The 21461-nt window shown below is 41.9% G+C and overlaps 1 protein-coding gene across 1 annotated transcript; it reads left to right on the top strand.

Annotated features, from left to right (window-relative positions):
* Positions 1–462: 462 nt before the first annotated feature.
* Positions 463–21456, top strand: camk1db (calcium/calmodulin-dependent protein kinase 1Db). Its single transcript, XM_018684512.2, has 11 exons — positions 463–1204; positions 10092–10223; positions 11330–11404; positions 13848–13986; positions 14394–14520; positions 14759–14834; positions 16159–16271; positions 17598–17676; positions 18415–18502; positions 18649–18811; positions 19424–21456. The coding sequence occupies exons 1-11, from the start codon at positions 1110–1112 to the stop codon at positions 19573–19575; spliced, it is 1239 nt and encodes a 412-aa protein (XP_018540028.1). The 5' UTR covers positions 463–1109; the 3' UTR covers positions 19576–21456.
* Positions 21457–21461: the final 5 nt, after the last annotated feature.

Raw genomic sequence — 21461 nt, forward strand, 5'->3', positions numbered from 1 at the left:
AAACTGTTAAATTAACAAAATTTGGTGAAAAGGTTTTTGAGTCTGTTGTAAATCTACCAGTTTAAACAGCAGCACTTAAATTGGATTGAAAAAGATGATTCCTAATCTCGAATTAACCCCCTGCCATCATCTGATCGATTCATCAACCAATTGTTGCATCCCTTATAGGCACCAATTTCTGAGGCCAGAAGAAGCCAAAAAAGTACCGATGGAACAAAATGGCATCACCAGATCTTATATTGGTTTACTGAACCAGTTTGGCGCCGATGAAATTGCATTCAAACAGATAAAACACAGAAGAAAGTGGAGGATGGGGAGGGGGTCACCTGCTGTGCTGAGCCCCCATAACTCCTAGCTACGCCCCTGCTGCAAAATTTCAGCACATGTTAAAATGAGAGCATTTTGTCCGTGCAGGAACCAGACACTTACATAATATAAAGATGTATCAGAGCAGAGACAGACTGTGACACCAATCAGGAGTTTGCACCGGGCCGGTGATTTGGTGCAATGCGAACACTTAAATCGCTCATTGTGTGCACGCGGTCAGATAAATAGGCGGGGAGCAGCAACCTCCCACTCCTCCTATTGCTATAACAACCACAGGGCGGTCGGTGTGACTCCATGGCACAGCGGCTCGGATGCGACTGCCAAGTGTCATCCTCCTTGCGAGCAGCCCCGACCTCAGCTCACCGTACCGCCGCTTGACAACTGACTGAAATCCCGCCCGGGTAGAAGGAGGAGGAGGAGGACGGGGAGAGCCTGTGTGTCCCCCCCCCCCCCTCTCCGTCACAGAGATCTGAACAGTGGGGAAGCTCGTGCTCGGGATCCGCTACGTCAAAACAGATTAGTAAAATAACCTCTCGGGGTAGGACATACCTCCCCTCCTTGGGCTTGCCTGGCTGCATGCATGGGCTGAGGAGGCGAGATAGTCTGCGCTGACAAATAGCCAGGAAGCCTTTGGCGAAAACAGAAGTGCACTACTTTTTCTTTTCTTTTTCTTTTTTTTTGGTTGGATGAGACGACTGTGGTGGTGGTGGTGATCCTCCAGCAGCAGCGTCTCCTCTCTCTTTTTTTTTCTCTCTTCTCCCACCCCACCACCCCGGTGCGAAATGGCGAAAGAAAACGGCGAGTCCAGCGATGGATCTTGGAAAAAGCATGTCGATGATATCAAGAAAATATTTGACTTCAAGGAAGTCCTTGGGACGTGAGTAACAACATAACGCAGCCTCGCAGGCCACGAGAAACTTTGTATTCAGTTGTGCAAATTAGCGTCAGACAACAATGACACATTGTACCGTTTAACGGAAGCGAAAGGCAGACTGACAGCTGTTGAATATTTGTTGAATTAACTGAGGGTTGCTCGGTGGTGACAGGCAGAGACACGGGGCCTTTCCCCGAACTTAGAAGACACATCTTTAAAAATCCAGTCAGCTTATTGTTCAGACAGGAGGAAAGACTGCTTCCTGACACACAATAACATGTGAAGTCAGACACGCGTGATCGCCACAGTTCATTCAAAAACTAGGGCTGAATCATGAACACACAGCTTCTGCACAGGCAGCCATTTATTGGGGGGGGGGTTGTCGTTTTGTACAACATAAGTATGACAAAGACAGCAGCAGGGGCCTATTTGCATACACAAATGATGAAATCAGCTCCCAAATTAAAGGACCATCTGTGATAACTTTATGTTCTCAATCTCCTCTTCAAGCCCTGGGGTGGGGGGTGGGGGGTGTCTGGGTGTGTGGATTCATGTCTTCCTCACACACAATTGTTTGTTCAGCAGAGTCTCTTATGAGAACTGCTCCAGCTCAGTCTCATTTGGCTTGTTATTGCAGTTTAGGGACCACTTTGGTTGAAGTCGTCTCTCTTGCCCTTGGACCACAGAGGAGGCAAATTCCAGAGTTTATTTTGGTCCACTGTTAGTGCTGCTTGACTTCATGTCTTGTCTTCTTTGAATAAGTTATGCTGCAGAAAGAGAGCCTGAATAGAAGACCCCGATCTGCAAAAGGAAACTGGTCTAGAGTGGGTCGTGCATTCATGACAGAGACAGCTCTCATGCTGTCAGTCCTGTGATCGATTGCTAGGTGCTATCACTTATTTAATGGAGAAGATTTCTCATTTTCCCCGCTGGTCTTTGTCCACCTAAAGTCATATACCTCTTCCCTTGACTGAGAGTAATTTAATGTGGTGATGTTTGTGTGGTTGGGGACTCGGGGGTGAAGGCCCATGTCTCCCTTGGGAAATATGTTTGTGTGTTTTTTTTAATTTGGCCTGAGAAACTGGTGTCAAGCTGAGCAAAATAAATAAATAAATAGAAACGGACTCTAGTCACTGTGATTGTAGCTAAACTGGGAAGGAGGTCATTCATAAACTATAAAACACTCTCATTGTGGTTTGCTGTCGTAAGATGCAACCACATCTTGTGTAAACTAAGAGTAATCTGCATCTTCTTGGCTTTCCTCTCTGTCCTCTGATTTTGTGAGACTTTAAGCTGCTCAGCGTGACCACAGACCTGTTTTTCCTGAGCAGTGGCATCATAAAAATTCTCATACAGCTGTTGTTGTGCTAAACAGTGAGACATTCCTACCTGGAGGCAGTTCTGATTTCCCCAAGGCTTTCATTTATGTGTGAACAGCCTCTGAATAACACCAGTGAATCATCGTGATTTACTGTCCACACACAAAGGCCAGGTTGGAGGAACACACATCCCTCGCCCACAAACCCAGCACACATCTCCAGGGGCCGGTTTGTCACCGCTCGGCCCTTATGTTACATATTGTACAGCGTGTACTCGTCCTGATTGACTTTAAGTAAGTCCCATTCCTATGTGTCTTAATTGGGGGTGGGGGGAGTTGCCTTTGTCACTACACAACGGGGTTCACAACAGGCCACCCAGGGCAGAAAAGCCCCAGCAGCCCTGCAGCTTTACCTGAGGATTAAAAATGGATGAGGAAGGACTGTTGGTCAGAGGAAGAGACATAGATTATCCTCCTCCTCCTCCTCCTCCTCCTCCTCCTCCTCCTCCTCCTGCTGCTCTACCTTTTTAACTGTCGATTCCTCGTCAGGTTCCCCCGTCAGTGTCCAAGAGGGATCATCCCTCTGCAGCGTCCTCGTGCCAAGAGAGAACTCATTCATTGCTCTCCACACAACCACGCAAAGTACTTTCCTTTCTCTATCCTCCACTACATTTCAGAGGAAAATATTGTGCGTTTCACTGCATTGCATTCATCAGACAGCTTCATTTATTAGTTATTTTGCAGATTACATTTTGTTTAACTAAAATTATGGTTAGTTTATGAAATGTGATGCATTTGATGTCAAATTAGCTCCAGCTTCACCTCCTACAAGTTTTAAAATCAGTAGCAATAATAAAATGTTCTACAATATAACGTTATGTAGAGCTTAAGTACGTATTTACTGATTGAACTGATACATTTTAAATACCTTAAGTACATCTACTTAAAGGATAACTCTGGTATTTTTGAACCGGAGTCTTATTTTCTTATGTTTTTATGTGTAAATGATTGACAGTCATAAAATTGGGTCGAATTGATTATGACAGGCTCAGTTGTTCAGGTTAATGTCACTTTTGTGTTGTATCGACTGTGATATTTAATGTTCTGAAACATTTGGATGTGTTAATTTAAAACTAAAGCGCACATCGACATGAACGTCTTACAAAGAGAAAAGATTGGATTTCAGCAGCAGCTGGAGGCCGGCCTGCCTGTGTGTGTGTGTGTGTGTGAACGTTATGACTGATCAGATATTGACGGGGCTTTAGGAGCAGAAAGCCGGCGGCAGTGTCGGTAATGCTTTGGCCACACGTCTTCCCTGTGTTTTCTTGCTTTAGATGTTGCGAGTTAATAAGATCTTCGCCGCTGAAGCCGGTCCTCCTTCCTTACCACCACTTGCCTGGCGGCTAATTTCAGACCCTTAAGCTGCTGATACTCTGTGGAAGCAAATTAAGTGACCTGACCACAAGCACCTCCAGAGATCCCAGTGGGCAAAGTGTTGTAAACGTACAGGAAAAGGCAGGGTTACCGCTCACAGCGGGGGATGTTGAGATGTTGGTCTCGTATTTTGTTTTAACAACGTACTAGAGTCTGGCTGATAATTAAAGATGCACTAATCCAACTCTTTTACCTCCCAATTTTCTGTGATTCCTCAGCTCAAACTAAGTGCTCATACAGGTTACTGTTCAGACACCAGATTTAAAATCTGTATACTACACCATATATTTAACTACTTGGAATTATTTTTATGTAAGATAACAACAGGGGAGGTATTGCTGTGTCAGCAGCAGCCATGACTTTAGAAGTGTATCAAAAACACTACATATTATGACACTGACAAAGAAAATAAACTTTATTAAATGTGGATCAGTGACATTACGGCCAACACCATATCTGCTTAAAAAGGTCAATATTGCACATCATATTGGTGCATCCTTCGTGATATCTAAATGGGCTGATATATCCGCCTGTATTAACTCATCAGTAAATTGTTATCAGTTTATATTGGCCAATAAAGAACAACAAGCTGCAGTGGAGACATGGCAAAGATATCTTTGAGGTAATTTTGAAATAGAGACTGAACCAAGTGATGCTACAGACCAGGAAACCAAAACAACAGGCTGAAAAATGCAAAAACATAGAACCTAGGAGACTATAGAGTCGAGTGATAATATAAAAGATAATTAAATATCAATTCTAGTCACTTTAATAAACAGATGAAAGAAAGAAATCCTTATGAAGAATGGAATCAGATGATATATTATAAAGGGATTTTTAAAGCACATGTCCAACTTTACAACATAATTCACTCAGGTGAAGAACTTAAAGCATTCATTTATTTTATCTATTTAAATGCAGTGGTTTAAAAGTGGTCCAAAAATGATGCTTTCCAATTGCAGTCTTTCTAAGTGCTTTGTCTTGTATTTCCAGAGTTCCACTTTCTAAGATTAAAGTGCCAGAGTCATCCTGTGTTAGCTCCCACTGCAGCTGAGCTGTAGCTGACTCATTTATGTCACTTGTTGCCCCATAAAGCCACAGTCTTTATGATTGTTTTTGCAAATAAAGAGGAGATTTACCTTTTCTGAGTTTGATATTAGTGAATTAAAAAAAAGGCCTCTACTACCACTATTAAACTGACCCTGGCTCTGACAAAGCCCTACTCGCTTGTGAGGCATTAAAGTGTCTGTTGTTGCCTCCATTCTCTAAAACACAGCTTGTGTAGAGACTAGTGGGGTCCTTGAAAGCAGCCTGAATGCAGTGAAAATGGCAGCTAGGCAACTAGGATGGTGGAAGTCCTTGGTTGTTCCCTCTGGAGAAGACACTACTGCTTCCTACCACCACCACCACCCCCACCGCTGTCCTCTGTCTCCGTTCACTGTGGGAGGACATACTTTGTCATAGGCTGTAATCATGGAGAGTCAAATAATTCACCAACATCACGCATAGTACGTTGTGTGCGTAATCATTTCCTGAGTTTCCATTTGTATTCATGCCCCTCTCACCTCGGTGAATGCCTACAGAGCCTCTCTGAGTGTTGAAGTGCACCAGACTGGCCTGTATCAGAGCACAGGATGCAGTTATCACCCTTATTAAAATAATTCAGCGTCTCTCTGACAGGCAGGCTTCAGACAGATTTCTGCCAACTATTTCCCTGGAGTGTTGGATATTTTTTTGTTTTTTCCTTTCTAGTTGTTTATGAGTGGCATTGGCTCTTATCAGCCTGTAAACTGACCATCTTTCTCTGTTTGATCAACAGTCTGGTGAACGCAAAGTGCACATTCCTGGAAAGTATAGCCTCAGGTCCAGTGCATGCTGGTGTGTAATGGTTTCCAGCTTCAGTCATTGGGACTGTGAGAGCTGCTGTATTTCATTCTGCTCATATTATTAGAGTTCATTTAACTCTGCAGCACAAGATCAATGCTGTTTACAACTTGGAAGGACAGAAAACCGGTGCTGGGTAGTCTGGGTCTCTAAGGAACAAAGATGGGAGCCATAGCCAGACTGATGACATTATCTCTGTGGAAAGTAACAGCACAAGTACAATTTTTAGATACTTTGAGTTAACTTGAGTACAACCACATGTGAGAGGCTAACATTATAGTTTTTACCCCACTACACTTATGTTATGGGCTACTGTAGGGCTGTCATTTTCATTATTGACTGGCAAATTATTCTCTAGATTAGTTGTTTGGCCTATAAAATATAAGTAAAACATAAAAATAAAATAGTATATCAGTTTCTTAAAGCCCAAGTTGTTGTCATTTGAATTCCTTATTTTGTCACACCAGTACTAAAACCAAACAATACAGAGTTTGGTCTCAGGTAAATCGCTAAAATCAGCAGATCCTCACGTGTGAGAACCAGCAGATGTTTGTCAAGAGTCCACAGACTTGCTAGCAGCTCTCCGGGGCTATATGATGATGAGGATGATGATGAGAGTAATGCATGAGTTTAGTTAGAAAAAACAGTCCATTTCACATAGTTTGGCCAGCTGACACTATAGTTTTCTAAACTCTAAACGCCAGAGTAGCATATCACAGCTGAGCAGATGGTGGTGTGAAATCTGTTAAAAATAAGTGTTTTGTGGAACTGCAAAATGAGCTGCTGCCAGTACGACTTTTATTACCAAATGTGATGAATCTAAAAGCTAAAAGGTGTAAACTGGACATGCATTTATAAGTAATTTGTCACCAGAATCATTGTACACCCAATTATTCAGTATCTGCCTGGCTTCAGATTTTAGTGTGTAGTATTAATGAGGAAGCCCACTTGCTTTTCCTCTCATTATAATTACTTTACAAACTACATACATCAGTTTTACTTTCATCCTCTCAAAGCACAGGTCATATCATCAGTCATATGTCTGGCTGAAGTTATTGTTGCACCATTCAGGGGTGATTTTGAACACAGTAGGTTACACCGGCAGTAGCTCTACCTGGATTATCAAGTTCCGACTTTTCGATCCCATATGTTGCGTAACGAGCTGCTGTAATGCATCTTACACAAGATGATTCAGTGTGATTACTCAACAGCACCACAATACTTGCACCGCCTCTGAATGTCAATAAACCAGCAGCCTCAGTCTCAGAGACCCCCCACCCCCTCCATGAAAAAAAAGAGAAAACTAAACAAAACTTCCTCCATCTAGAGCGCTCTGCATTTTCATAATCGCCACTGAGGACCAGCTGAGGTCGAGGCCTGGAAACGTTTTCTGGATCATTATTTGATACTAGGTTTTGCTTTGCATCTGCAGCATCAGCCACGAGTTTCACACAGAGAGCAGCCCACATTCACATTTCACATTAGTCAGCCGGTTTGGCTTGGCTATCCTGCACATAGTGTGGTGGTGGTGTTGTGTGACTGCAGACTGACACACACACGCACATACAGCTCATACTGTCATCCAAGAGCCGTGGAGCTCTGCAGCTCCGGGAAGAACTTAAAAATCTAACTATTATTATTCATCCATGTGAGTCAGTGTGCTGACTTGATTGTGCAGTCTGCGACACTGGGAAACATTTCGCAGCCACACAATCATATTTATCTTGCGTAATAGAATGAGATGTGGTTCAGTAAAGGGTCCGGTTCAGATGGCGCTTTCTCTCATCACATCAAGGATTATCCTAGGGATAAATTTGATGTGCTGGAAGTCACATAGGTTGCTTAGTTTCGTAGCACTACAACTTAATATTTTTGATTAATCTGCAAATTACATTCTCAATTCATAGATGAGTCTATGAAATGATAAAAAGTAGTGAAAAGGCCCATCACATCTTGGAGCCAGAGGTGAAGTATTCTGACTGCTTCATTTGTCTGAGTAGCTATCCAGTATCTAAATACATTTAATTTGCTATAACAAAGAAAACATTCAATCATTAATCTTTTTAACTCACATTTAAAAAGCTTGAACCAGCAAATGTTCAGCACTTATGCTTCAAAAAGCACTGGAAGGATGAATCAATTCTGAAAGCAGTTGCTGATTGATTTACTTTCTTTCGACTGACTAATTATTTCACCTTGCAGTTGCTTGTGTTTGTTGTGGCTGTGTCTCCAGGGTTTTGTGTGTATGTATGTACAGATACAGCGTGTGGGCGGCAGCATCACCATATGCATGTCTCCAGCAGACATCGCACCTTTTCTCTTCTGTGAATTATGAATTAATAGAATGAATCCTCTGAGAGCCTGCAGCACAGTTTGTCATGCCTCGTGCATTGACAGAGCGAGGGAAGTCACAGGCTTGAATTCTGTCGTGTTGTCATTCACAGGAAGTGATGTTGCTGCGTGTCAGTGCGGTGAGCAGGGGGGGGGGGCAGAAATGGTGCTACACGCTCTAACCAACCTCTCTGTTAGTTCACAGGTTTCCTGTGGTTTTCATCATCGTGTGTCTCCTGCTTGCAGAAAGCACAAAGCGTGCTCTGAAAAACCGTGCAAGAGACTTGCTTGATGGGCTCACTGTGCTGGTGGAGGAATTTTGTGCATAATGTCCACACAGCTGTAGGAGTCGGTCGCATGAGCTGAATAGAGATGATGCTCATTGTCCTCACGGCAACAGCTGCAGTGGGAAGGTGTGTGTGTTGTGTGTTGTGTGTGTGTGTGTGCTGTAATAAACCAGCAAGTAGTGCACCAACTCCCTTACACAAGCCCTTGAATTTACATACTGTCCCACAATGCGTGTCAAAATGAGGTCAAAGTCAGAAGGGCGTATGCTCCAAGCTGTCTCAGTTCTGTTTGTTTCCTGTGTGTCTTCCACCTCATCACACCTGGGGCCGGGCTTTGTGACCAGGTAGTGTTTGTTCACAGTGTGTGTCTGTGTGCTGTGGCTCTGACTGACCCTTCTCCCCCCGCCCCCCACCCCCGTGTGATGGTGGAGTGAGGGATTAGCATGGATTTGACAGCCATGGTGGGACTTAGTGCAGCGACCAGTGCTGAGTTTAGAGCCTGTTGGGAGGAACTGATTACACTTTGAGGACATAATGGACCTTTTGATGTTGGCCGTCTCACTGTTTGTAAGGCAGTAAATCACTTCAGGTGTGTTTCTCCATGTCGTTTTATTTTTGTACAGCTGATGACATCCCAGCAGACCACTTGTACTGCAGGAGGCAGTATGTTTAGTTTTTTTTTCATATTGTCATATTATACCTGAGCAAAATCCTTTCATAATCCTGGAATGAATCTTTAAAGGTGCTCTATATAAGTTTTTGCTATTTCTACATAGCCAACATTAGCATTAACAGCTGTTTACTTATCAGTTCAGCATCTTAATTTCTTTACTCACCAAGAGCTGTCTCCAGCAGTGAAAAGCAAGGCCAACATTTTGGCTCCTCATGGCTTTGAGTTTGGTTGGTTTTGGCAGCGGAGCTGATCAGGAATTTATGACCTGGGATAGTACTATAGCACTGCAGAAACACAAAAATATTACAATACACTTGTTCAGATTAGGATTTTTTTTTCTTATCCTGACACGCTTTGGCAAGCCTTCATCAGAGCCATCAGTTGATCAAGGATTATTTTAGTCTTTCAGATCATAATATCTGTTTTGGTCCAGTGACCATGACCCAGACACTTTCAAATAATCAGTCCTCTTTAAATCACATCAAGCAACCCTGAGGGCACATGGAAGTAAAAAAGTGAAGGTGTGTAATGAAAACAAGAAGAGGGGAAAAAAGCAATCAGCAAGATTTATTAAGGTGGACTGAATGTGGTATCATAGCAACAGATACAGATTGCTTGAGCAAATATCCCCTTAATTCAGTATTTGTTTTTAAAGGCTCTCATGTATGGAGACAGATGGCCAAGGAAGGCACGCTATCTGCCGTCCTAAATGGGTGTTTTAAAAGTGTTTGCTATGCTTTTGGCTGCACACGAGCATGGAGCGTAAGCCAACGCAGAAGGCTGTTGGCCATAGTCAGGGACTTTGCCAGTGCTCAGTAAATATTCACAATATGCTGTTTGTGTACTCTGGCCCTGTCTGCCTCTGAGTGCCCTCTATCTGCTCATTGACGATAGGTTCTCTGTGTCAATATTACCCAAGCGCATATAAAGCAGGACTAATATGTTTCACTGTCTCTCTTGCAGTGGCGCATTTTCCGAAGTGGTGATGGCTCGAGAGAAGGCCACGGGAAAGATGGTCGCAATCAAGTGCATCCCGAAAAAGGCGCTGAAGGGGAAGGAGACAAGCATCGAAAATGAAATCGCCGTGCTCAGGAAGTAGGTACCGGCACCTGACTGAGCCGCAGGGGAGTTTGCAGGAGAAGAAGAAGAACACCGCTTTAGAAAGGGTCACCACCTTGCGTCATCCTCAGGGGGGAAAGCTTGTGTGTCTCTCTCTGAGTAATGATTCGGAGTTGGGATGCCAGTGCCCCTCAGTTTATTTAACAGCCATTGTCAGGCTTAAGTGACTTCCTTGTCGAATCTCATCTATCCACCATTTTGGGTCTTCACAGTGTACTCGCTCACACACACCTACACACGGCATGATAGGATTGCGTTGACACCGGGTGACACTCCATCCTCCCCCAGGGTTTGATGGGTAATTCCCCTGAGAAGCTCAGTTATCAGTCACTTTTGAAGCGAGCACGGCAGTTGTTGGGTGTAGTTGCCTGGCTACAGTTGCTATCCTTTGACTCCCCCCCCCCCCAATCTTGATTTCTTATCCCTTCTTCTTTCTCCTTCTCTTCATACTCCTTTCTCGTGTCTGTTAGTCTAACAGCCCTCAAACTGCAACCTCATTTTCGTTCTGGACTCATAAAGGAAGTTGTGAAGGTTGTTTAGTCCTTTGAGACTCTCCCTGCCGCCTCTTCTTCCACCCCCACCTTTTCTTTTTCAGCCACCTGCCCTTCTGAACACGTTCTGTCATCTGCATATCTCCTTGCAGAGGCTGTTTTTTTTTCTTCTTTTACTAAAACCTTGTTGGTTGGTTGCCTGGACACAGGCTCCCAGCGTCTTGATCCGTCCTATATTATCTTCTTCAGGTGCTCCTGCTGACAGGGGTTGCCGCTTCATTGAGTAGCATCCTCTAAGAATCCCCCCACCCCACCCCGCTCTCCATCGCATACAAAAGGTTTTCACCCTTGTGTGAATGATATGCTCCGAGATGCATGAAGATACACCCGTGCACAAACACACACATGCAATTGCAAATACAGGCAATATGCTGTAACAGAAAGCAGAAAAACACAGAATGAAAACAGTTTTCATTTGTCGGGGTGTCATTTTAACAAAAGAAGAAGCTAATTGCTCCTCGTTAGTGGCCTGCACTGAAATGAACAGAGGCTGAGAGCAGACAAAGGTAATTCTCTGTTCTCCCTCTCCAGGATAAAGCATGAGAACATCGTGGCTCTGGAGGACATCTACGAGAGCTCAAACCACCTGTACCTCATAATGCAGCTGTGAGTACATCAGCCCACCACTTTGTTTGTTTAGGTCAGCTCTTTGTCTCCCATTTGGCCTGTCATTTTGATAATGTGTTGTGCTCTTTGCTTGAATAAGCGTCTCTAATGTCCTTGAAGCATTTTTGCCCTCATCTGCATGTCTGAGTGAATGCAGCAATGCTTTAAAGAGCAATGAGTCTTTGTGTAACCTCAGTATCATACATATAGATAGACTAAATGATGCCAAAGATTTTGTAATTGAACTATAAAAAATATAACTAATGTTGGATTACGCATCTTAGGCTGCCTATCACCACCTCTAACAGTAGTGTGTGGTTTTATGGAGCGTTTTATGTGGCAGAACAGCCCTTGTTTGTTCCTCTCAAGTATTATTATTATTCTTGAGTAACGCAGTGAAGGGTTTGTACTGGTGATCTTTGAAAATCCCAGAAGGTCATTACACACTTACCATTGTTCTGAAGGCAGTTTTTTACTTGCTCATTTTGTATAATACTTGGAAAAAGTTGTTTTTTAAAGTTAAAATATAAAATGATATTATTTTCTATTATTATTATATTGTATTATTATATTATATATATTACTGATAGTGAAATGTTGAAATGGAACAAGCATGTATCTAAGGCTACCGTCACTGCTGCACCTGGCCAAGAAATAGTCTGATACATAACTTACCATAAAATAACAACTTCTCACTTTGGTTTTGTACAGATCAAACAAAGGATACAGTGTGTTAATTAGTGAACGAGGCTTAGAGGTGCTGATAGGCAGGTTTTGTTACATACTGACAGAGCCAGGCTAGCCGTTTCCCCCTGCTACCAGTGTTTGTGCTAAGCTGAATGTGTCCATCTTAATAGTTACTGCACAGACATGAGGGAGGTATTGATCATCTTATCTGTTTCTCAGCCAGAAGGGGAACAAGTCTATTTTCCAGAACTGTTCCTTAAAGCTATTGAAGGTTGAGCTTTAGCATCTGTTGAAGTTAAAGTGTTTTTATGTAGCAACTAACTTGTTAAAAGTATTTCAATCAGTTTTGTGGAGGTGGCAGCTGTTTCTCTCTGCCATTACCATTTTCATTTGTGTGGTATGTCGTCATCATTTCTGAGACCTTTCCCCCCGCCACATAATTTCACAGTGTTTGTGACTAATGCATCAGCAATTTGGGCGGCAATATCTGCCCTCTGTGTACCTCTGAAAGGTGCATAATGTTGAAATCTCACTGTGAAAGCAGCTCATAACTGATGCTCAACTTAATGCAAGTCACTTTTTTTGCCTTTTGTTATTTGCGATTGCAAGTACTTGAGAAGACTGCCGGTACCTCAGGTATAAACACTCCACAGATGAAGAAACAACTCTCAAAAATCATCATGGTTTTTGAGAAATATTAGAAAACTACATCTGGAAAAAGAAAGAATGTTAGCAGCAATGACTGATGAAAAACAATCAGAAGCTTATGAAATTACAATTTTCTACTGTGCTCTTGTACTCTGTTGTGTAAGGTGTTTCTGTTGTGTTGTGTTTTGTCCACTCTCTATATGTATATTTATACTAGTGCCACTGTTATGTATCCTAATGGTAACCTTCTATTCTGTTGCACTTTTTAAAAATAAAGTAACATGGTGCCTCAGATTAAAAAAAGTAAGTACAGGCCAGAACAATCAAATAGCTGTGATCATTGTCGTCCATAGAATTGTGTCAAATGAACTGGAGACCTACAGTTCATGAAAAAGACTACGGTGTGCACGTGTGTGAAAATGAATTTTTAGCAGAGTTTTATAGAAAGTCATTGAGGTAGATTTCAACAGAGAAGCTGTTGTAGAATTCAGGGACACTTGGCCGCAAACACAAAATCTTAAAACCTTGAATTCAAGTCTACATTGTGAGGGATTGTGTTGCAAGATCTAAGGTTTAGAGCAAATATATATTCAGGTATAAAAGCTCACAATACACACATATTGGAGAGCTCTGCTCTTATGAAGGGGAAAGAAAGTGTAGCATTGGGAGTTTTATTAGTACTCACTGTAGAACTATTGAGTTGTTATAAATAGGAAACCCTATCTAGTAGTTTGTAGTTTGTAGTCAAAGTGTCAGGTAAACTTACAGGTAAACAATCATTTGTGATTAGATAAAATATATTGTGATGCAGTAAAATAAAATGTATAGACACTGAAAAATCAGTATCGTCTTTTAAGCCACTCTCGAAAACTCACTTTTAACGTAAGGTTTTCTTATAATTGTATTTTAATCTTGCAAACGTGCACATGTACAAGGTGGTGTGTGTCAAGTATGTGTCTGTGCATTCACTATATATGTTTAGATAGATATTATAATATATGAAAGATATTTTATCCTTTGTTCTTTCATCCTTTGTAATTACTGATTTTGATAATTATTGTTTTTATCATTGTATAAACCAGACTAATATTGTTTTCTGTGTGCACAGGGTATCTGGAGGTGAGCTATTTGACCGTATCGTGGAAAAGGGCTTCTACACAGAGATGGATGCCAGTCGGCTCATTCGGCAGGTTTTGGATGCAGTCAACTATCTGCACTCCATGGGCATCGTGCACCGAGACCTGAAGGTACAACAGTACTTAATATTCATAGTTCTCTCATAGAATCCACTGCATTTCATTGAAAATGTTTTGCCACTCAACAAGGCAGAACTCTTGAGTCTTACTGTGAGGGGAAATCCCTGCTATTTAACCTGTGCGAGTGATATTATGTGAGTTCAGCGTGGATCACCCACAGAGGATAAATGTCAGGGATTTTCCTTCTCAGTAAAACTGATGAAGGCTCTTGGATGAGCTGTAAAACTCTCCCCCCTTCAACTCTTGAATGATAAATCCAGGGGATTTTGTTTCACATTTTGTTTGACATCTTACTGTCAGAGCGACTGAAATAAATCTACGAGGAAAAAATACACATGCTCATATGAACAAACAGAGGCAGACGAGCACAGACACACTGTTGGACTCTTTATTTTCAGCCTGAGAACCTGCTGTACTTCAGCCCTCACGATGACTCAAAGATCATGATCAGTGACTTTGGCCTGTCAAAGATGGAGGGAACCGGTGACGTGATGGCGACCGCCTGCGGGACTCCAGGATACGTGGGTGAGGATGCAGTCCGAGCTCTGAGATAATGAGATGCTCTGGTTGGCTAAACATGACCTAATCTAATCTGCCAGAAGCCACAGGTTAACCTTAGCCATCTGCTACAGGCAAACCACCAAACATTCACATTCTTCTCCAGCCTCTGTGTCATGGCGAAATCTGTTTGTATTATGTGTATGTCTCACTCCACGATAATTCATTTTTCTGACCATCTAAAACCACTATTTTATTGTTCCAGCCCCTGAAGTTTTAGCTCAGAAACCCTACAGTAAAGCCGTGGACTGCTGGTCTATTGGGGTCATCGCATATATTCTGTGAGTACATACTCTAAAGCATAAATACAGTCGTCAACTGAAGCTTATTGTGTGTATTTGAGCCCTCTTTAAACAGGAAACACACCCATTCAGATCGGAAAACCACCAGGAAAACCTCAGTGAGATTAAAAATCTCTTTATTAATGTCATCCTGACCAAGAAATAAAGCAATGTCAAAGATAAACTTCATAAAACACCAACAACGATGAGATTAGAAGTGGAAAATCTACTAAGCAGGTTTTTAGTGTGTAGCGTTTTTGTGAGGTTTAGTGACAGTTTGGCTGACAACCCGTGTCACACATATTGTGCCATTTCCTGTTAAGATATTTCTCTACCTTCTGAAACCGTATACTCTGATGATTAGTATATAGTGCAGTGTTAGTATTATTAGCACCATACTCAACAGTGCAACTGAGGCTGATGGGAATGTCTTTAGTTTTCAGGTGGTTATGAATCAAAGTACTGGGCAAATTCAAACTTTGAAGTGATAAAGTTGCCAGAGCAAAAGTTAAGGGATCATCAAACAATTCATCCTCTGGGAACCATAAATGTGTCTTGAAAATTTAATGGCAATCATCTGATTGTTGTGAAGATAATGCAGTCTGAACCACAATGAGACTGGCCACCATAGTCCTCACATGACAGCATGGTTAAAACTGTGAAATGATGTGAAAGATCACATCCTAAAAACAACATAATCCAGCACCTTAAATAAAACAATAAATTGAAAACAACTCCTCAAGATTCTAATCCACCTCATTCAACCCTATGCTGCAGCTCAGGATGCTGTTCTACAGAGCCTATAAAGCTTTCAGTGGAAAATGTTACATGAAGCCGTCAAACTAATTGAGTAAAGTGGTGTCACTCGTTAGCAAAGAGAAAATCCCTGGTCTCGTTATCCATTCATCAGGAGCGATGAATTTTAAGGTAATCAAATGGAAGAGTTTCTGATGCCCTCACAAATGAGGCTCCTGTCTGCTGGTTGTTACGGAATAATTAATTCTGTTTCATAATCAGAGGCTCAACTTAAATATACAGCATGGATTTATATTACACATTTACAATTTGCATGTCCTTCTTTAACATATCACATGAAAATGGATGGTTTTTATCCTGTTTTTTTTCCCCTTTTAGTCTTCATGTAGGTCTCTATAATCCCTCTGGACTGTCTCCTGTTACACGCTATATGAAAAATCAAACTGCCAGTGAATGAGATTAGGCCGGAGCAAATCCTTTTAGATTTGGGTTAAAGTTTCTAACATCAGCTGGATGACGGCACCCACACAGTCTGTTGTTGTGTAATCATCCATCTTCATCTTCTCAGGCTTTGCGGTTACCCTCCTTTCTATGATGAAAACGATTCAAAGCTCTTTGAGCAAATCCTCAAGGCAGACTATGAGTTTGACGCACCGTACTGGGACGACATATCAGACTCCGGTGAGTTGGTGGTCTGATGTTGAAATAAATTATGACATCTTTGTTGTTCTCTTATAATTTTATGAAAACATGGAGCTTTTTTGGAGCTTCAAATTAAGGACATTAAGAATATAAATAATTACATAACTAGATAACAAAGAAAATAATTAAATACCTCCTGTCAGTTGATTAAAATAAGTTAAACTGATTTATGTTACTCTTCTGTTTCTGTCAGGTGCATTTTATTTTTCCTGTTTTGGACTTTTGGCACACATTCGAATCATTCTACTCCCTGTTTTTTTTAAATGCAATATTCCCAAAATAATGAGATGCTCATGTATGTCTAGGGCAGAGATATGTTCAGGTGGTGTCAGTGTGGAGCACAGACTAGTGCAGATGAGAGAACTAACTTAGATAGCCAGAATATGAAGAAGAATACAAAATTTTCTTTCTGTGTGATTGTCAATCACTGCCAAGCATACAATTAAACAGATATGGAGAAACTTTTTCCCATAATACATTTGCATTTACTTGGATCTTCCATGCCTGTGAAGATTCTCAGTCATCCAGGTCAGAGTTATCTAAGAGAAGTTGAATAGAGGTCAGCTGGAGTTGGCTGTAGATACTTAAAGATACTTCACATTTCGAGGTCTCTTCAGTTCGGAGGAAGAGACAGAACTAAAGAAACCTCCTGGATGAGAGGTGACACACCTTCAAGTATCTAGAGCCAAGTCCAGTTGCCATCGATTCAACTTTTCTTCGACTGGATCTTTCAGTTTTTCCGGTCATCAAACTTTTTGCTTTTATTTGTTTTTGCTGATGGTATTTTAAGGAAATTCTTGTCTAAATCATCCACCACTTTTAAAGTCTACACATGACATTTCCTTGTTTCTCCTAAGTCAAGTCAAGTAAATTGTATTTATATAACTCAATATCATAAATGACAAACTTGCTTCAAGTGGCTTTGTGATCTGTACAATATGCACCCTTGATTCAGATAAGAAAAAACTCCCCCCAAAAAACTTAAATGGGAAAACATGTAAAGAATCCTCAAGTAGAGCAACAGAGGAGGGACCCCACTCCCAGGATGGACAGCCAAGTAATAGATATCTTGTATAAACATACTAAAATAACAGAGTTAGTATTTAGTGTGTGTGCTGTCTCTATTTACTCTATTATTTACCGCCAAATTATTATTTTTTCCAGGAAGTGTCGGAAAAATCTTCCAGAAATTACAGGACCTGAAAAATAAAGTATTAGAGAGAACATTTAAATCCTTGAGTGCAACAGAATATGGAACATGTTCTCAGCTGGATTTGCTCTTGACCTTTTCAATTGCCTTCACAGCCAAAGACTTCATCAGCTGCCTAATGGAGAAGGACCCAGAGAAGAGATTCACGTGTGACCAGGCTCTTCAGCACCCCTGGTGAGAAACTAACCGCCGCACACTGCATCCCCAACCAGACAATCACAGGGAACCACACATCTCGGTGCGATTAAACAGCAGTATGACGCAGATTGCCAGGCTTACGCATTTGTCATAGAGAGCATGTCCTCCCACTGTCATCTGTCGCCATGGCTCCGAGCCGCGAACCCACCTCTGCTCGGCACCGCCAGCCCTCAGAGAGAAATCTGCTGAATAAATGGCTGCCAATTAGTGGCTGGTGTCCTGAAGGATCCTTGAAGAATGTGGAAGCTTTAATGAACAATTAGGATGTCTTCCCAGGCCTGAACCAGAGCTAACGAGAGTGAGCTGGCGTGGGCTGCTGTCTCCAGCTGAGGCGGCCAGTATGAATAAGTCTGTTTGCCAGTAACAGGCCTTTCGGGTCATGGGCAGGTGGTCTTTTTGATACAGATATGTTGTTTGTGACACCGGTAACAGGTGTCATAACAGAGAGAAATGGGTTTCATTGACAAGGTTTTGTACAGAGAGATTATGATGAATGTGACGGAAAGTGATGCAGTGTGTGAGCTCCTGCAAATACATTGCCCCATCAATCAAAGATGCTTTAGCAGAATGAAAATAAATGATGGGAGCAAATAGGCAGCATGAAGATGGATTCCCAGGGTATTACAGATACAAATCTATAAATCAGTTGTGCAGTGGTGTGTATGTGTGGACCGTTATTTACATGATCTAAAAGGACTTGACTTTAATTTTCAGGATTGCCGGAGACACAGCTCTCTGCAAGAACATACATGAATCAGTCAGTCGACAGATGCGGAAAAATTTTGCCAAAAGCAAATGGAGGGTGAGTACAAGATGTCATCTTTCATGTTTTTTTTTAAGACACAATATTTTGTATCTTTGTGAATTGCAAAAACATGCAGTGATTTGTCTCTCCCCAGGAATCTGTCTTTGGTATTACATGTGTCTGTTTACACCCTCTCTCCACAGCAAGCTTTTAATGCGACGGCTGTGATCCGCCACATGAGGCGTCTGCAGCTGGGCACCAGCTTTGGCAGCAGCATCCACAGCAACAACTCCGTGTCCAACCCTCAGAGCCGAGCTCCAGCCAAGAGCCAGTCTGTGGACTGTGCCCCGCTCTCCCTGAAGGACTGTGAGTGACACTTCAGATGCTCTCTGTGGACACGGACATGTCCAACTTTTAGTGCTGCACTCAGCTGAGCTCTGTTCATTCCGCTGCCCTCTCCATTAAGCTAATTGGGAACTGTGTAAAAAGCTCTGGAGTTGGCATTTTCAGTTGAACAGACTAAACTGGATTTGACATGAGCCACATGGTCATGACGTTTCTGGTCACGTGCAGTTTAATATATGATCTTTTAAAGATACATCATGCTTATTGGAAGCCATTTTACCAGTGCTCCAGTGGTTGGTACCCAGAAAATGATTCTACATCTGCTGGTTCTAGCTTGTCAAATGTGAAAATTTGCTGCTTTTCTTTGTTTAATATCATCAGAAATTGAATACCTTTTTGTTCTGTACATTTGGACAAACAAGCATCCTGCAATTTAGCTTTTCCCTCAGCTTTCAGACACATCTGTTTACATTAAGATGGCGATACTTCAGCTGTTTCTACTCAGTAATATTTCTAATATATTGTTGGTCTTTTCACAGGATTTGTTGAAAATAATTAAGACATAGAATACTGCCAGCCTCATTCTTTTCACATGTATCTAGTTCCTTATATTTCTTATGTTTTGTTCCACAGGTGCTCCAATAGCTCCTTTGCCATCTGCTGTTAAGGTGTACAATCAGGACTCTGATGCCACCTCTCCAGTACGAGAGGAACTGCCAGTGGTGGCCGAGCCGTCGCGGCCACGACCCTCCACTGTTACTGTCATCCACACAGGGACTAAATGACGCCAGGTTCCGCGGGAGGTGAGCTGGGAGACCACGGAGCTTTGAGACGGGATAAAACCATCCCAGGCCTCGTGATTCGTTGCCCAGTTTGCCCATCCCGCAACCTCCCATATGTTTCTGCCAACCACGGGAGGAATTTAAGGAGCATTGGCTCAGCTCCATTTAGCACGGCTCAGCATGGCACCCCGCTGCCATACAGAGCTGGAAGTACAGAGGGGGAGAGGTTCACCAGAAGTTGTTATTGTGGAAGCCAACTTTAGGCTGGATGATGGTTGTCTGGCAGACAAACAAGCAGCTGGTCTGGGAAGTGCCACACTAAAAGGAACTCTTTATTGAAGCTGCTGTCATTTTTGACTGTGAGCGTCTTGAGACAGGACGCTCCTCTGTATGCCTTGTGTAAATATCCTGCCTGGGAACTGTTGAGTGGAGTCATGTTATGCAAGTGAAATATGAGCTTCAAGTTGTGGTAAATAATCGTGACATCATCTGCACTCTGAACTTCTTGTCGTTTTGACTGCTCGTTAATTCGCTGTGGTATTTGCTACAATGGCTCACAGGGTCCTAACTCCCAACAGTATGACAGTATGTGTAATCTCTTTGCTTTAAAGTGTGTGGACATGAAACATGGGCAGGATAATGTGCTTTAGTCATGGATGATGATCACTGAGAAGGCTGGTGCGTTGCACTAATGTATTGGATTATTTATTTTCTTACAATATATTATGACTTTTGTAAGAATATCACTTGCATAAATGTGTAAATGTATTATCAAACTGGACTGAAAAGTTATTGCATTGAATGATAAAGATACAGTACCTAATAGTTGTTACTTTGTAATTGATAATTATTTGATTAATTAATTTTAACGTGACTGTGAAGTCCTCCTTGACCACAGGAGGGCAACCACGTGTTGTTGCTTTGTGACCAGTTCTCAGGGATGTGCTCCAACATGAAGCTATCCAAAGCTCCTCTCAGAGTGGTCTGACACTGTTGTTGGGGAAGGTGATGGTGAAATGGTTGAAAAGAAAAACCTCCAAATACTGCATGTTATTCTAATGTGCCATTGGGAGAGTTTGGCAGATGTTTTCTTTCCTTAAATCCATCATTACTGACTTAAATGAGCATCATGTAACTCATTCTGAATGGATTGTTTTCCCACCAAAAAACCTTGAATTATAGATTTGGAGTTAATGAAAGTGTTTATCAGTGAAGTGCACATTCAGTAAAAAAAATGTAAAATGACAAATGAATGCAAATGTATCTTAATAATAATTGCTCCCATTGCAGAATCGTCAAATCAATAGTGTGCAGTTCAGTAGTTGAAATATCGTGCTCTGCTTCCGCTCATAAAGTGGCTGGTCTGAAAACAGCTCACTCTCTCTGTGTTTAATCACTGTGCTTTCATACCAGCCTGTTGAATTTAGCAGAAAGACTCTTTCTCCCTCTCTCTCTCTCTCTCCCTTTCACACAGAGAAGAGAAAGGATCTGTCTTTGTATTTTCTCTGTGGTACCTCTATTTAATTTTAAATCACTCAACATGAATGGGGACGGGTGGGGATGGGGTACGGGGGGGCACACTCCATCAGAACACGCCCAATATCAAGGGCTTTTCCATCTTGAATTATCTAAAAATGTTGTGGTGAATGTCGACATACAGACTTTGAGCCTCTATTAACTGTAAATACAAATCTCAACAACACAGTTTGCTTGGGTCATGAGTGCTTATTTTTGTCTTCCTGATATTTTTCCCCAAAAAACATCAAAAGAAAGCAAAGTTATGAAGCATTTAAAGACCCTCAGTGTGCATGTTTTACATATTGTTGCAGAACTGTTCTTTGGAGTTGTAGAGACTCGTGTATTAAAAAAAGAGGCTTGTTTGCACGTGT

The sequence above is a fragment of the Lates calcarifer genome, linkage group LG10 (genome assembly GCF_001640805.2).
Source record: "Lates calcarifer isolate ASB-BC8 linkage group LG10, TLL_Latcal_v3, whole genome shotgun sequence".
Taxonomy (NCBI): domain Eukaryota; kingdom Metazoa; phylum Chordata; class Actinopteri; family Centropomidae; genus Lates; species Lates calcarifer.

Bases quoted from the DNA above. Each gene is read 5' to 3' on its own strand.
- camk1db (XM_018684512.2), top strand. From the start codon at position 1,110: ATGGCGAAAGAAAACGGCGAGTCCAGCGATGGATCTTGGAAAAAGCAT. The intron at 11,405-13,847 runs GTGAGTACATCA...CTGTGTGCACAG, and splicing joins CTGTACCTCATAATGCAGCT to GGTATCTGGAGGTGAGCTAT. The intron at 13,987-14,393 runs GTACAACAGTAC...CTTTATTTTCAG, and splicing joins TCGTGCACCGAGACCTGAAG to CCTGAGAACCTGCTGTACTT.